Below are 13,688 nucleotides of genomic sequence, written 5' to 3'. Positions count from 1 at the left end.
AGAAGAGGGCATCAGATGCCATTACAGATGGTTGTGAGCCTCCATGTGGCTGCTAGGAATTGAACTCAAAACCCTCTCTCTAGCCCCCTTTATTTTTATTTTGAGATATGGTCCAGGCTAGCCTTGAGCTCCCTATAACCAAAGATGACCTTGAACTCCTGCTTCTACTTTCCAAGCACTGAGACTAGGACTACAGGCGTTTGACACCATGCCCCACTGTTGTATGTGGTGATTAATATTTATTATTGATATATCTTCTGGTAAAGCTGCTGTTAATCCTAAACAGCTGTATAACCAAATCACCACACAGACACTGGGATTTATTTAATTAACCTAGAACACAATGCTGGGCAATAGTTACTCCATCCTAAACCTCCAAGCCTTCATAGTTTCCTAACATTTAGATTTCGTACATTATACTTGCTTTTAGTGATATATTAGGTCCAGTCCATCTCTCCCTGTTGTTCTTCCTTCCAAGATCTCCTCTCACTCTGCTCTCCTAGCTCTGCCCCTGCCCTTTTGCCTCCCACTCTTTACCTGTCCTCTGGCTCCTTCCTGTCTTCCTGCTTCCTTTCCCTTGCTCAACATTGTGGCTAGTTGCTTTATTTTGGCATGTTTACACAAAGTTGAGACAGGTGATGCTTAGAATAAATATCACAATGCAATGTCCAGATTGGAACCAGAGAGCTGGGGGCCCGGAGTGGAGAAATCAGCATTTGAATGAACAAGGGTAAAGTATATACATTTCAAAAGAACATTATACCAACACCCCACTTTTGTTTTCTTGTCTCTCAGGACCTTTACAGTTTGGAAGGACATAGGACAGTCATTTTGTAGGTTGTCCCTCAGTTGAGTTATTTCTTGTGTTTCCTCAGGGTGGGATCAGGCTGTACACCACAGAAGTAAAGCTCTGTCAAGACATCCCATGGGAGGCTCAGCGTGGGTCGTGTGCCTGCTATTCCTGCTCCCATTTCACTTTGCTTGTTTTCTGAGACAGGGTTTCTCTGTGTAGCCCTGGCTGTTCTGGAACTCACTCTGTAGAGCAGGCTGGCCTTGAACTCACAGTGATCTGCCTACCTCTGCCTCCAGAGTGCTGGGATTAAAGGCATGTGCCACCACTGCCCACCTCCCATTTTCTTTTGTAAATGAGTATTTTAGTGAGAAAGTTTAAGATGTACCTATCTGCTCAGCATCTATTTATAAGTTGTCCTTGATTATTACTGTGATGGTTTGGAAAAGAGAATTTAAAATATTTATTTTGTCAGTAAGAGCAAGGAGGGAAAAGTAGGTGCTGTGAGCACACGGATGCTGCAAGGGAAGAGTTGCAGCTGGGAGCTAAGATGGGTTAACCCTGTTGTCTTTCATCGGGTACAGAAGGAAGAAGCACTTGCAAGCCTGATGACCCGAGTGCAGGTCCCCCGTCCTTTGGTAGAGGGAGAGAACCAACTCCTGAGAGCTGACCTCCACGGGCCCTGTGGCATGCACATGTCACATTCACATACATGCACTGTATACAGGACACACTAAAAATAAACAATGCCTAAATTTAAAAATAGGGCTTGGGGCATGGGCCTTGGGGTTCACCCTAAGCACCAAAATAAACAAACAAATAGGCAGCACAAATTTGTTGATCCGATTAGATAGAGCTCCACACTATGGCTTAGCAAACTCCATCTTCATGGTCTCTTTTCAGGCTCTGGGCTCCCACACAAGCTTAGCCCTGTTGCTATTTCTTCAGAAAGCTGCTGTGATGATCTCCAGCTGCTGGGAAGCTATGGGCAAAGACTCCTAAGCTGGGGAGCTGGCAGTTACCTTTACTACAAAAAACTGGACTTGGCTTCTTTAAAACACTTGGTTCTTTTCAACTCAAACTGAGACTTTTCAGACTTGAAGAGCTTCTGAACCAAATGTGTCTTTCTTTCTCTGTTTTTGAGACAGGTCTTGCTATGTAGCCCAGTCTTCAAACTTACCATCCTATCACAGTACCCCTAGCGCTAGGGTGGCAAGCAAATGTGGCAATATGGTTTACTTGTGAGATATATGCAGAAAGGGAAGTAGTTAACTCACTCAGAAGACTGCCTTGGTGGGGGAGGGTGTTCCCAAGAATTCACAGTACCCTGCTCCTGCCCCAGCTCTTTCTGCCTATATTCCAAAACCAAGGAAGCTTTCTTTCAGAACGTTTTTCCTCGCAGACGCTGGAGATAGACAGCTGCTTGAGTGTTAGCGCTCAATGCGCACATGCAGACAGCATGCCTAACATTCCACAAAGATCACCCTCCATGGGTGCTTGGCCTAGGTCACAGTGTGCCCGTGTTGTCTGAGAATGTCACACAGCTCTCCGGCCGCGTGGGCACAGTCTCAGCTGTCGCCTCCACTCTCTTCAGTCCTGCTTCTTTCGGCAGGACATGGCGGGTGAAGCCCTCGGAGGAGGTCAGGGTTGCGGTTGCTGAGACCCCTTCTCTTTGCCTGCTTCCAGCTGCCCTATGAGAAGGACTGCAGGAACAAAGTGTTCTGCGTCGCTGAGGTCCAGCTGGCCACCGCCATGTCTCAGTGAGTCGGGTCGTGTTGTCATGAGCATCAATTCTGCAGCTGATGTCCTCCTGACGGTCACCTGGGCACGCCCCTTTTCCAGACCCATGCACACTCCTTTCCCCTCCCCCTCATGGCCCTCAATAGGACTTTGTATTTGTTATTTCAGCCACCCTGTGAGGGAGGCAAGATGAAGATTTGTCTTCCCATTGTATGGATCAGAAAACAGATCAGTAATTGGAGTCCTTGCATAGACTCCCAGTGGCCATTTGGTAAATCTGAACCCAGATCTCTTGATAACCTGGACAGTGCTGAGGGATCGATCCTCACTCCTAGAACTTCCTGGTTCACCTCTTGGCCAAATTCATAAACGAATTCTGAAGTAGTTCTATTTTGCTTGAGGGAGTTTAGATTCTGGGAACTAACTCAGCCAACAGTAAAGACAAAAATCTTTGCCCTCCTGGCACTTAAGGGGAAAGTGATAGATAAGTAAACTCTGGGTTGATGGGCTACGGCACAAAGATAAGTCAGGCATGGGGTGAGGAAGTTCGGGGAATGGGCAAGGCTTTCAATAGAGTGGTCAGGGAGGGTGACAGGAGCGGTACCATTCTTGGGGGTGTCCGAGGGTAGAGCAAATGCCTGGATACAAGCAGGCCCTGCAGGTGGAAGGTGGAGCGCAGACCCCATGCAAATGCAGAAGGCTGAGAGGGAGGAGGAGTATCCTGGGGAAAGTGCAGGAAGTCTACTCGGGTCCCCTGAGACCTTAGAGGGATCTTGACGATGAGCTTGGAGATCAGAGGAGCAAGCTGGGCTCGCATCTTAACAGCATAGCTCTTGCTAGCACAGTGTGCTGCTGCGGCCTTTACTATAACGCCTCATGTGTGTTGTGCTGACCCCAACCATAAAATCACTTTTGTTGCTACTTCATAACTGTTACGAATAATGTAAACATCTGTGTTTTGTGATGGTCTTAGGTGACTCCTGTGAAAGGGTCTTTTGACTTTCAAAGGGACAGAGACCCACAGGTTGAGAACCACTGTGCTAGACAAGGATGGATTGTAGGAAGCAGGGAGACAATTCCAACTCTGACAGATGCTGGCAAGAGGGTGGTGGCTTAGACTGCCTGGAGGCAAAGACAGTGGCCATTTTGAAGTCAGTCTTAGGATTTGCTGACAGGAGAGGTAAGGAGCAAGGAGAAGGTTCAGCCCAGTGATCTACTACTGCATCATGTGACACACTGGCCACTAGTCCCAGCCCAATAGTTAATTGTAAGGTCATTGCATTTAAATGCAATTTTAAAAATGTAACTCCAAAGCTAGAGAGATGGTTCTGTGGTTGATCTGGCCTCCCAGAGCACTGCATGCGTATGGTGCACATACATAGATGCAGGCAAAGACCACGTACATACATAATATAAAATGAAAAACAAAACCTGGTGCCATATTTCATAGTACAGAATATTGATGTGAGGTTAATGGATGAGGATAATACAGCAGGATTGACCATCTTTCCATTCGCTGCAGATGTTCACGGCTCTGAGTCCAACCAAAGTCCCTGATGGGGTTGCTGGAGCTGAGCTGAGGTCCTATTTGGTTTGAGACATGTGGCAGTCTTAAGAATGCCCTCAGAGGCTACCATGTGTGAAGTGCTGCCGATGGCCAGTTGTCTGGAGTTGGCTTCTCTGGCACAGATTCCCTGTCCTTGAGTGGACGTTCGTAAGACTTCCTTTTCAGATGGGCATGACCTGTGGGGCCATTACCAAGGAACTCCTTCAGGAAACAGCTGCTTAAACAGGGAGTGAACTGCAGCCAAGAGCCACATCCCAGCCAGTTCCTTTTGAGCAGTGAGCTTGCCCCATACCTCCCCCTTGTGTACACAGCAGGCAAATGCCTACTGAGAGTTGCTGTTGCAAATATGGATCCTCTACAGAGTCAAATGAGAACTAGCCTTCCTGCCTGGACTACAAAGTGAGACTTGTCTCCTGCAAACAAACAAACAAACAAACAAACACAGACAGGCACTGTGGTTCATAACCTGTAATCCTGGTCACAGACCTGGGAGGCTGAGGCAGAAGGCTTGCAAGACCAGCTGGGATGCATAGTGGATGCCAGAGGAACCTGAGCAACAGAATGAAACTTGTAAAATCTAGCTAGCCAACCAACCAAAATGAGCCGGGGGTACAGCTTAGTGGTAAAAGCTTCTGTCTTTTAGTTTCTGTTTTCTCTTCTGCAAAATGGGAAGTAACTATACTACTTTGTAGGGTAATTCTGAGGATTACTTGGGCACACAGGGCATGGCTTTTGGCTCATGGTGACTACTAAGTAAGTGGCTATAAGCTCAGTAACTGCTTAGTGGCTAAGCAGCTAATGTGGACATGGAGCCAGGAAGGAAAGCTGGGTCTTTTGCAGTTTTTCTTGGGGGATAGTTAGAATGTGCTTTTCTGTAGTCAGGAGGAATTCTACAGATTAAACACACTGCCAAGGATGGGCTCTTTCTCCTTTCACCTTTCACAGGCAGGAGCTTGTGGTGGGTGTCACAAAGGAGGTGACCATGAATATCAGCCTGACTAACTCCGGGGAAGATTCCTACATGACAAACATGGCTCTGAATTATCCCAGAAACTTACAGTTTAAGAGGATACAAAAGGTACCGTGACGCGGCTTGGGGAACATGCTTTTCTTTGTTTGCCCACCTGATTCTACTCCATTGTTACCAGCCTCCTGCTCCATCCAGTACAGGAATAGCAAGTAGACGAATCCTCTCCAGTTCTGTGTTCTGTGCAAACCCGCAGTGGCACCATTTTGCCTACAAATCACTCCTCCTTGCTCACAGTCTCCCTCAACCAGGATTGTGAAAGATAACTTCTAATGCTTAAGAAATGGAGGGAGTGAAACTTCATCACGCTGGGCTCACTGAAACAAGGCCAGCTGCAAAAATGAGCTTGCAAGCCTGTGGCTGCCCAATGCACTATGTTCTCATAATTCAGAGATGGTAGGAAACTCTGCTGTTAGTTCTTCTGGGGAAAAAAAAATGTTCTTGTCTGCGTAATCTCAGTCACTTCGACAGAGAAGTAGATTCAGTGTCCATCAGAGCTGCAGTGCTTCTGGACACAGTTCCGTCGTGTATCGTATGGAACCTGACTGGGATCGTGCTGCCCTGGCATCGCCTGACCTTTGCACTGTTGTGAGGCTCTCAGGACAGCTTCTTCTGCCTTTTCCTTAATTCCACCCACCCCAACTCTCTAACAATGCTGCATTCTCCTTTGTTGAGTGAAGACACCCCAAGGCAGATTTCCTCATTGCAGCAAGTCAGTAAAACCTAACTCTGTTAGGACTACAGGTTTGCCCCAGGGGATCTCAGTTTGCTTGAGATAAGTTAGCATCTCTTCTACGAAAAATTGAAATTATCTTCTACATATTTAGGGTATCTGGGGGAGAGTAGCTCTGTTTGGTGATGTAGTTGAGGAACCGTGGTTGGAAGGCTGCACAGCAGTGATTGAGCCCACACAAGCTTTCCCTCGTCTCAGTGTGGCTCTTGCCTGCCCCACAGCCCAACTTCAATGCCTTTCTCTCCAGGAGGACTCTGTATAGTCCTGTCAGCTGGAACCAGTCTTACACTACCCCGAGGCTCTGGTTTATACTCAACTCTCAGTGAGGAGGCCAGGGACCAAGTCTGACAGTCAGATCAGCGAATGGTTGTTGAATTGGGTGCTCCTTTTCCTCCCTGAGAGCGTCTCTTGGGGCTGGAGAGAGCTCTTCCAGAGGACCTGGGTTTGAATCACAGAAGCTACAAGGTGGCTCCCAACCATCTGTAATTCCAGTTCCAGGAGACTCTGACACCCTTTTCTGACCTCTGGTGGAACCAGTCATGCCTATGCATACAAAAGCACACATGCAGGCAAAACGCTCGTACACATAAAATAAATACAAATAAAGATAAAACATCTTCTATTTTAACAGCCGCCCTCTCCAGACATTCAGTGTGATGACCCCAAGTCAGTTGTTTCTGTCGTGATCATGAACTGCAAGATTGGTCACCCCATACTCAAGAAATCATCCGTGAGTGAGTCTGTCGAGATTAGGTGGCTCTTCTCACTGCTCCCGAGCACCCAGCCTGGCCTGCAACTTTCAGTTGTGGTCCCTGTGCTTCCCTTGCTGTGGTCACCATATAGCAATGTTTACAAGTCTGCCTGGAAGTGGAGAATGGAGGGGCTGTGGGGAATGGTTTTCTGATGTGTGGCCAGTGTTGGCTTCCCTGGGGAAAGCAGAGGGAAGTGGGGGCAGTGTGCAGAAACTCTGCTGTTTGGCTAACAGCATTTTCATTGTGGGGCTTACATGGAGTAGTGGCTGTGCTACAAAGACCATGGGGAATGTAAACTGGGTTTCCTAGCGCTGCTTAGCCAGTATCTTCACCATCCTTCTATTGCTGTGAAGAGACCAAGGCAAGTCTTGTAAAAGAGAGCATTTAATTGGGAGCTTACTTATGATTTCAGAAGCTTAGTCCATTTATTTCATCATGACAGGGAGCATGGTGGCAGGCAGGTATTTGCTGGAGCAGTAGCTGAGAGCTACAGACTGATCTGCAGACTGGCCTGCTGTGAGCTTTTGAAAACTTTAAGTTCACTCCCTTCCTCTAATGAGGACACCCCTTCTAATCCTTCTAATTCTGTCAGCGTTCCATTCCCTGGCATTGAAGGAGTCTGGGCAGTGAGTAGTAAGCAGTTGTCAAGTTCCCCCACTTCCTTTTTAATTTTCTCCTTTAAAATAGGTAAATGTCTCAGTAATCTGGCAGCTAGAAGAGAGCATCTTTCCAAACAGGACAGCAGACATCAGTGTGACTGTTTCCAAGTAAGTAGTGTCTGTATTAGTAAGCATGAGTTCTGGCCTTGGGGGAAAAGATCTTGTCATGTTCAGGCTGAGCTCTATGGTTCTTTTGCTGTTCTGGGAGAAATGGAATACCTCACTGAGCTCCAAAAGTTTTCTCTCATCAAAGATACTTAAGATATTTTAGTTCTTTATGGAAGAAGGGGGTATAGAAGGATACAGAGGGGACAGGAGCCCCACAAGGAGACCAACAAAGCTAAAAAATCTGAGCTCAGGTGGTCCTGCAGACTGATACTTCAACCAAGGACCATGCATGGAGACCCTCTGCTCAGATGTAGCCCATAGACAGCTCAGTCTCCATGTGGTTCTTAAGTAAGGGGAGCAGAGGCTGACCATGTCATGAACTCAGTTGCCTGCTCTTTTATCACTTGCCCCTGGCAATGCGGCCTTACCAGGCCAAAGAGGATCCAGGCAGTCCTGATGAGACTTGATAAGCTATGGGCAGATGGCTGAGAACTCCCCCTTTCAGTAGACTATAGAAAGGGGATGGGGGAAGAGGGAGAGTAGGACTGAGAGGAGTTGAGGGAGGGGGCTTCAATTGGGATATAATGAATAAATTGTTAAAAATTAAAAAAAATAAAATTAAAAGATATTTTAGTTCACACAAAGGAACACTAAGGTATATTCTGGTGGAATGAACTTTGAACCCGAGTCCTAGTTCTGGCTTTCTTAACTCTGATACAACTCTGCAAAGCCTCCATGTTTAAAGGTGGAACAGGATGTACTGTTGGGAAGGGGCTGTCAATCAAGGGCAAATCTGCTCCTGACACAATGTGTGGAGTCTTGTTTTTTTTTGGGAGGGTGGGGACGCAATTTCTCTGTGTAGCCCTGGCTGTCCTGGTACTTGCTTTGTAGACATGGCAGGCATTGAACTGAGATCCACCTGCCCCCACCTCCCAAGCATTGGGACTAAAGGTGTGTGTCACCATGCCCATCACTCTAGAGACAATTTTGATTGCCATGACTTAGGAGGTGATACTGACTTCTACTGACAGACACCGCAGGTGCCAATAACTATTGTTCAGTGTGTAAGACAAGTCCATAACAGGAAATTCTTTGGCTCAAAATGTCAAGTATGGAAGCTGAGAAATCCTTCTGAAATCAAGGGTTCTCTAGGTGTGGCCTAAATGATTCACCTTTGAGACATTTCTTAGGAAGTCAAGAAAGCAGTTGTGTGGTCAATTAACATTTTTATTCCCAGTTCCAATGAGAAGTCTTTGGCCAGAGAGACCCACAGTCTTCAATTCAGACATGCCTTCATTGCGGTTCTTTCCAGGTAAGTATTCCCAAGGGTTTGCGTGACAGCCGTGCAATGAGGACTTTTGGGGTTCTCTGTAGTGGACAGAAGTGCCCATAGGGTGGATGTGGGCTTAGTGCCCAACATTTCTAGGATACTGTCAGGACCAAGGGGCACCTACACACACACCTATGCCAGCCTCACTGGTTTGTCCAACCCAGCTCAACCTAGACTATAGGATTTCTGGTGGTTAAATCACATGTGGTACTTATCAGCTTATCAAGGTCCATGCTAGAGACAGCCTTGGCAGTTTGGAATAAACTTTTCCACCCATGGAGCAGCAGTTTTGGTTTCTTTACTGCACCACCTACATACCTCATATTGGGTTTTTGAAACACCATCATGGTCAACACCACAGTGCCAACTGGTCCTGCTACAAAAGGGAACTGACGTGATGCTGTGCAAAGAGTGGCTGTGAGGTTGGAGAAGTGCTGCGAGGTGGCTCAGTGTGTAACGTCATTGCTGGGCAAGATGAGGACCTGAGTTCAGGTTCTCAGCACCCATAAAAGGCAGTGGGGTGCCACACTCCTGTAAGGGCAGTGCTAGGGTGGGTGAGGTCAGACAGGCAGACCCTTTGGGCTGAAATGGCAAGCTCTCAGGTTCAGTGAGAGACTGTCAAAAACAAAAGTGAAGAGTAGGGGACCTGCCATTGACCTCTGGCCTGTACACGTACATCCACAGACAAGTGCACTGCCACATATGTACACAGACAGCTGGAGAAGGGAAACAAGTCCAGCTGAGTTCAAGTGCATAGCTTGCAAATATTTTGTCCCAATTGCCTTACAAGTAAAGTAAGATTTTGACTCTCAGATTTGAGGCCTCTTAAGGACCAGGCACTGTCTTAGTGTTCTGGTTGGAAACACTCAGGTTCATTCAGAACCAGGAAGGAACCTCTCTCTCACACATCCTCTCATTGCAGACCGTCAGTGATGTACGTGAACATGAGCCAGAGCCCTTCTGACCACAAGGAATTCTTCTTCAATGTAAGTACATAGTGCTCAGTGCCAACCTAAAGCTGGTAAAGCTTTGACTTTCCGCTCTTTTTATCCGGCAGGTGCATGGGGAGAATCTCTTTGGAGCTGTATTCCAGTTGCAAATTTGTGTTCCCATCAAATTACAAGATTTCCAGATTGTAAGAGTGAAGAAGCTGACGAAGACTCAGGTATTTCCATGGGATTCTTTACTATGACCACATTTCTTTCCAGAGACTACGGGTTCCCAAAGGTAGAAACATGAGCTCAGCTTTAATCAGGCCTGTATTTGCAGCTGTCTGTGAGGATGAAGCAAGGTAGTTCCTAAGTTTAAGCTGCAGCTACAGAGTAAGTTTCAAGACTAGCTTGAGCAACTTAGTGAGAGCTTGTTGTAAACTAAAGAGACGAAGCACAAGGCCCTGGATTCAAAACTTTGAAAAAACATAAAAAGAGCTCGACAATAACTCAGTTACAGCATTTGCCTTGCAAACACAAAGAGTTTGATTCCCAGAATCCATATAACATGCTGGGTATGGTGGTATGTGCTTGTAACCTCACTGCTAGGGAAGTGAAGGATCCCAGAAACCTACCTCAACTGCTGAACTCCAGGACAATGAATGGCTGTCTCAAAGGTGGATGACATTCCTGAGATGACCGCTGAGGTCCTCTGATCTCTACTTGTCTCCCTGCCCCTCAACCTGTACCAGCACACAAACTAATGTGCATTTGTTTTATTTTTTAAAACAAAAATCAACCAGGCAGTGGTGGTTCATGCCTTTAATCGCAGCATTCAGGAGGTAGAGGCAGAGGCAGTTGGATATCTGTGAGTTCCAGGATAGCCATGGCTACACAGAGAAATCCTATCTTGAAAAACCAATCAATCACACCCCCCCCCCAAAAAAAAAAAAAACAACAACAACAAAAAAAAAACAAGACTATCTGATTATGGGAAAATATTAGGAGGAGTAACAGTCAGAAGGAAAATTAGCCATTAAGATTATATAATCCCAGTGCTCAGGGAGGCAGAGGCTTGCAGATCTCTGTGAGTTTGAGGCCAGTCTGGTCTATAAAGGTAGTCCAGCACAGCTAAGGCTACACAGAGAAGCCCTATCTTGAAACAACACCCCCCCAAAGATTTTAAAGCAGAATGTTTCCCTTTTTGTTATTATGAAAATAAGCAAAAATCAAAATACTAGTGCCACAGAGACATTTATTTTCCTGATGAAAATCTGTAAATTCTGCTTCTGTTGCTGTGATTGGTAAGTGAATTTGCTAAACATTTCCCACACTTTCCCTTTGCAGGTGCATTCCTCTCTCTTGCTTTTGTTTCTCTAGTCTCGATCTTGCTCTCTGCTCTGCATCTTGGCAACAGCAGCAGAAACAGTAAGGACCACAGCAGAGGGCTGGGCTTTTCTGACTCGCTTTTGCTCATCCTGCATAAGCTACCAAGGCTCAAAAACAGCAACATCAGGTTTGTAGATTCTGCAGACAAGAGGACTCAACAATATTTGTTAAAAGCAAGTTTAATCATGTTGACAAACATTTTGGTTACCTTTTAAAAACAAAATTCTCTTTTAAAAAGCTGTGAGGGAACTCTTAAGGATGGGTATTTACCTCCATCCTGCTCTAGTGGCAGAGATTAAAAACAGTACCAGAGGCTTTAAAAATGTACTCAATGAAGCTTTGCAAGTACTCTCAAGGTGAGTACAACTACCTGGCTCATTTGAACAGACTGTGCTGGCAGAGCAGGTCAGTGGCAGATCTGAAGCTCAGTACGGTCCTGTAGAAATGAAGCAGCTTTTTCTTTACTTGCTTCATGGCTGCGCTTTGACATTTACTCTTAAAGCTCATGTGATTGAGAATCTTGTCTGTGAGGTAATGCAGCCACAGCACGTTACTGTAGGGGTGATACTCTCCCCAGTGGCCTTCGTTCTCCTTCCTCATGAGCCTGTAGACCTCAAACTGGTAGTCCCCTTCACCTGTAAACAGGTCCTCTTCCGTGGAGATGTCACAGAAAACCACAATCCCATCCCGCTCCAGTCGGGACAGGGTGTAGTCGATGATGTTGACCTGTATCCCATGGGTGGGAATGGTGCTTGTCTTCCCATTGAGGGTGTAGTGGAGCTCTTTGAGGCTGGTTTTCTTTAAGAGCACATTTCCCCAGTGTAAGTCCCGGTGCTCAAAATGCAGCGATGCTTCTGCCACTGCCAGGGACGCGGTGATCTGGTGCAGAATGCTCTTTGCAGTAGCCACAGATGACAGCTTTGATTTCATTTGCTCTAAGTCAACCCCACCAAACTCAAATTCCAGGATAATAAAGAGCTGGTCTTCCTGGAAAAAGTCAGGCCGGTCATTTTCAGATTTTTTGACTGAGTTATAGTGATCCCAGGCTTTGAGCAGCAAGGGAGGGTAAGGCCCTTGAACACAGTGTACTGAGTTCAGCCCAATAAAGCCTGCTGTGCGGTTGTACACCTCATCAGACAAGAGGCTCAGCTCTTTGGAGATGATGATCTCTGGCAGGATCTCCTCAAAGGTTTTTTGATGGGACCCATTGACTAAATCTGGTCCTTCAATAGCAATGATTTTTAGGGCTACAGGTGTCTGATCAGTAATAGTTTGGAACACTTCCCCAAACACTCCTTCCCCAATTTTCTCACAGCATTCCAGTTTTTCTGTGGAAAGGTAGTCACTAAAGGGGATAGGCCCTTCCTGATTACACTCCCCGTAAACCTTTTCAGCATAAAACGGCTTTTTGTCTGTGACATGCAGGGTCTTTAAGGGGCTTAGCAGATACATAGAGGAGGAGTGACAAGAAGAAACAGTACTGTTTGCTATGTTCGTGAGAGGAGAGGTCGAATATTCAGACAGGAGGGACCTACAGGGAGAACTGGTAATTGTATAAATACTGCATACCTCTGACACATTCGTTACAATTTTCTTCTTGTGGAAGCCGAAGGAGGCCCTGGTTTTGGCCCAAGAACAGGTCTTAAGGTTAGGATTCAAGTCCGGGAAGGGAACGGAATCTTTCCTTTTCTTCTTAGACTGGTTGTGTGGAGGGGCAGAGGTTCCCACTGCTTCCCGGGGTTTCCTCTTCTGGAGTGGCCCAGTTCCCTTAGGTCTGCTGATTTGTCCTGGTCCTGGAAGGTCTCTGTTACCACTGGCCTCCCCATCGTCCATCTGGTCGGTTTCTTGAGACACAACCTTTTGACCCCTGGCCCTTCCCTTTCCCTCGCTTGCCAGATCCGGGCCCTTTAGTCTGTTTCCCATCTGCTGTCTTTCACGACAGGATTCCTCCACAAACTCTTTATCTTCTGTGGTCTCTGAGTCCACAAGGCTAAAGGGAGCTAACCTGAAGTCGGCTCCGGCTTGGCCGGCCATCGTGGTCAACCTGCCTTGGTCTGTGGCTGCTTCCCGGGGGCTGGGCAGAGATGCTTCATCCGGGGAGGCTGCGGAGAAATGGAAGCCGCTGGGGGCCGCACAGTCTGAATCCGGAGAGGCAGGGGCTCCGGAAGAGGCCGGAGGGCTGAACAAGGAGGCACTGGTACCCAGCTCGTTGCTGACCCTGGACTGGCAGCACACGCTGAGGTCCACGCTGGGACAGCCCAGGTTGCAGCTGGAGAAGGGCGGCGGTCGCAGCCGGCCGCGCGGGGTGCTGCACTTCTGGGGGTGCCGAGGCCGCAGGCTCCGGAGCCTCTGGGTGGCCGTCAGCGTCCACTGGTCCCGGCGGCCGCGGCCTCGAGGACGCCTGCGCCGCGGGCCCGCGGGGCTGCCGGGGAAGTCGGGGTCTGCAGGGTCTTCAGCGCCGTCAGAGCTGTCGGAAGCGGCGGGCTGCGACAGGTCACTGCCGCTGCTGCTGAAGGCGCGCTTCGGGTCCGGCGGCTGGAACCACTGCACGGCCAGCCCTCCCGGCTGGCAATGCGCCCTCCGGACTCCCCTCGCCGCGTACGTTCGGAAGAGCCGGGTCCCAGGCTTCGGGAGAGACGCGGCCATGGCGGGCGCCCGCCAGTC

The 13,688-nt window shown here is 47.7% G+C and overlaps 2 protein-coding genes across 2 annotated transcripts in view; one reads left to right on the top strand and one right to left on the bottom strand.

Moving 5' to 3' along the window:
• Itgae (integrin subunit alpha E) overlaps positions 1-13,688 on the top strand; it is a 55,785-nt gene that overhangs the window by 33,404 nt on the left and 8,693 nt on the right. Inside the window, exons 20-26 of the mRNA XM_060387333.1 lie at positions 2,477-2,550; positions 5,043-5,175; positions 6,489-6,587; positions 7,297-7,376; positions 8,614-8,688; positions 9,629-9,692; positions 9,764-9,871. Of these exons, the coding sequence (XP_060243316.1) occupies positions 2,477-2,550; positions 5,043-5,175; positions 6,489-6,587; positions 7,297-7,376; positions 8,614-8,688; positions 9,629-9,692; positions 9,764-9,871 (633 nt within the window). The remainder of the gene's footprint in view (positions 1-2,476; positions 2,551-5,042; positions 5,176-6,488; positions 6,588-7,296; positions 7,377-8,613; positions 8,689-9,628; positions 9,693-9,763; positions 9,872-13,688) is intronic.
• On the bottom strand, positions 9,868-13,680 carry Haspin (histone H3 associated protein kinase). The gene has a single exon (XM_021654621.2). It carries the CDS (start codon positions 13,668-13,670, stop codon positions 11,400-11,402), a length of 2,271 nt encoding a protein of 756 aa, XP_021510296.1. The 5' UTR covers positions 13,671-13,680; the 3' UTR covers positions 9,868-11,399.

The sequence above is a fragment of the Meriones unguiculatus genome, chromosome 7 (assembly GCF_030254825.1).
Source record: "Meriones unguiculatus strain TT.TT164.6M chromosome 7, Bangor_MerUng_6.1, whole genome shotgun sequence".
Classification (NCBI taxonomy): Eukaryota; Metazoa; Chordata; class Mammalia; order Rodentia; family Muridae; genus Meriones; species Meriones unguiculatus.
The sequence above is the reverse complement of the archived record's forward strand: the minus strand, read 5'-3'. Positions and strand labels throughout refer to the sequence as shown.

Excerpts from the sequence above, each read along its gene's own strand:
- Haspin (XM_021654621.2), bottom strand. The coding sequence starts at position 13,670 with ATGGCCGCGTCTCTCCCGAAGCCTGGGACCCGGCTCTTCCGAACGTAC.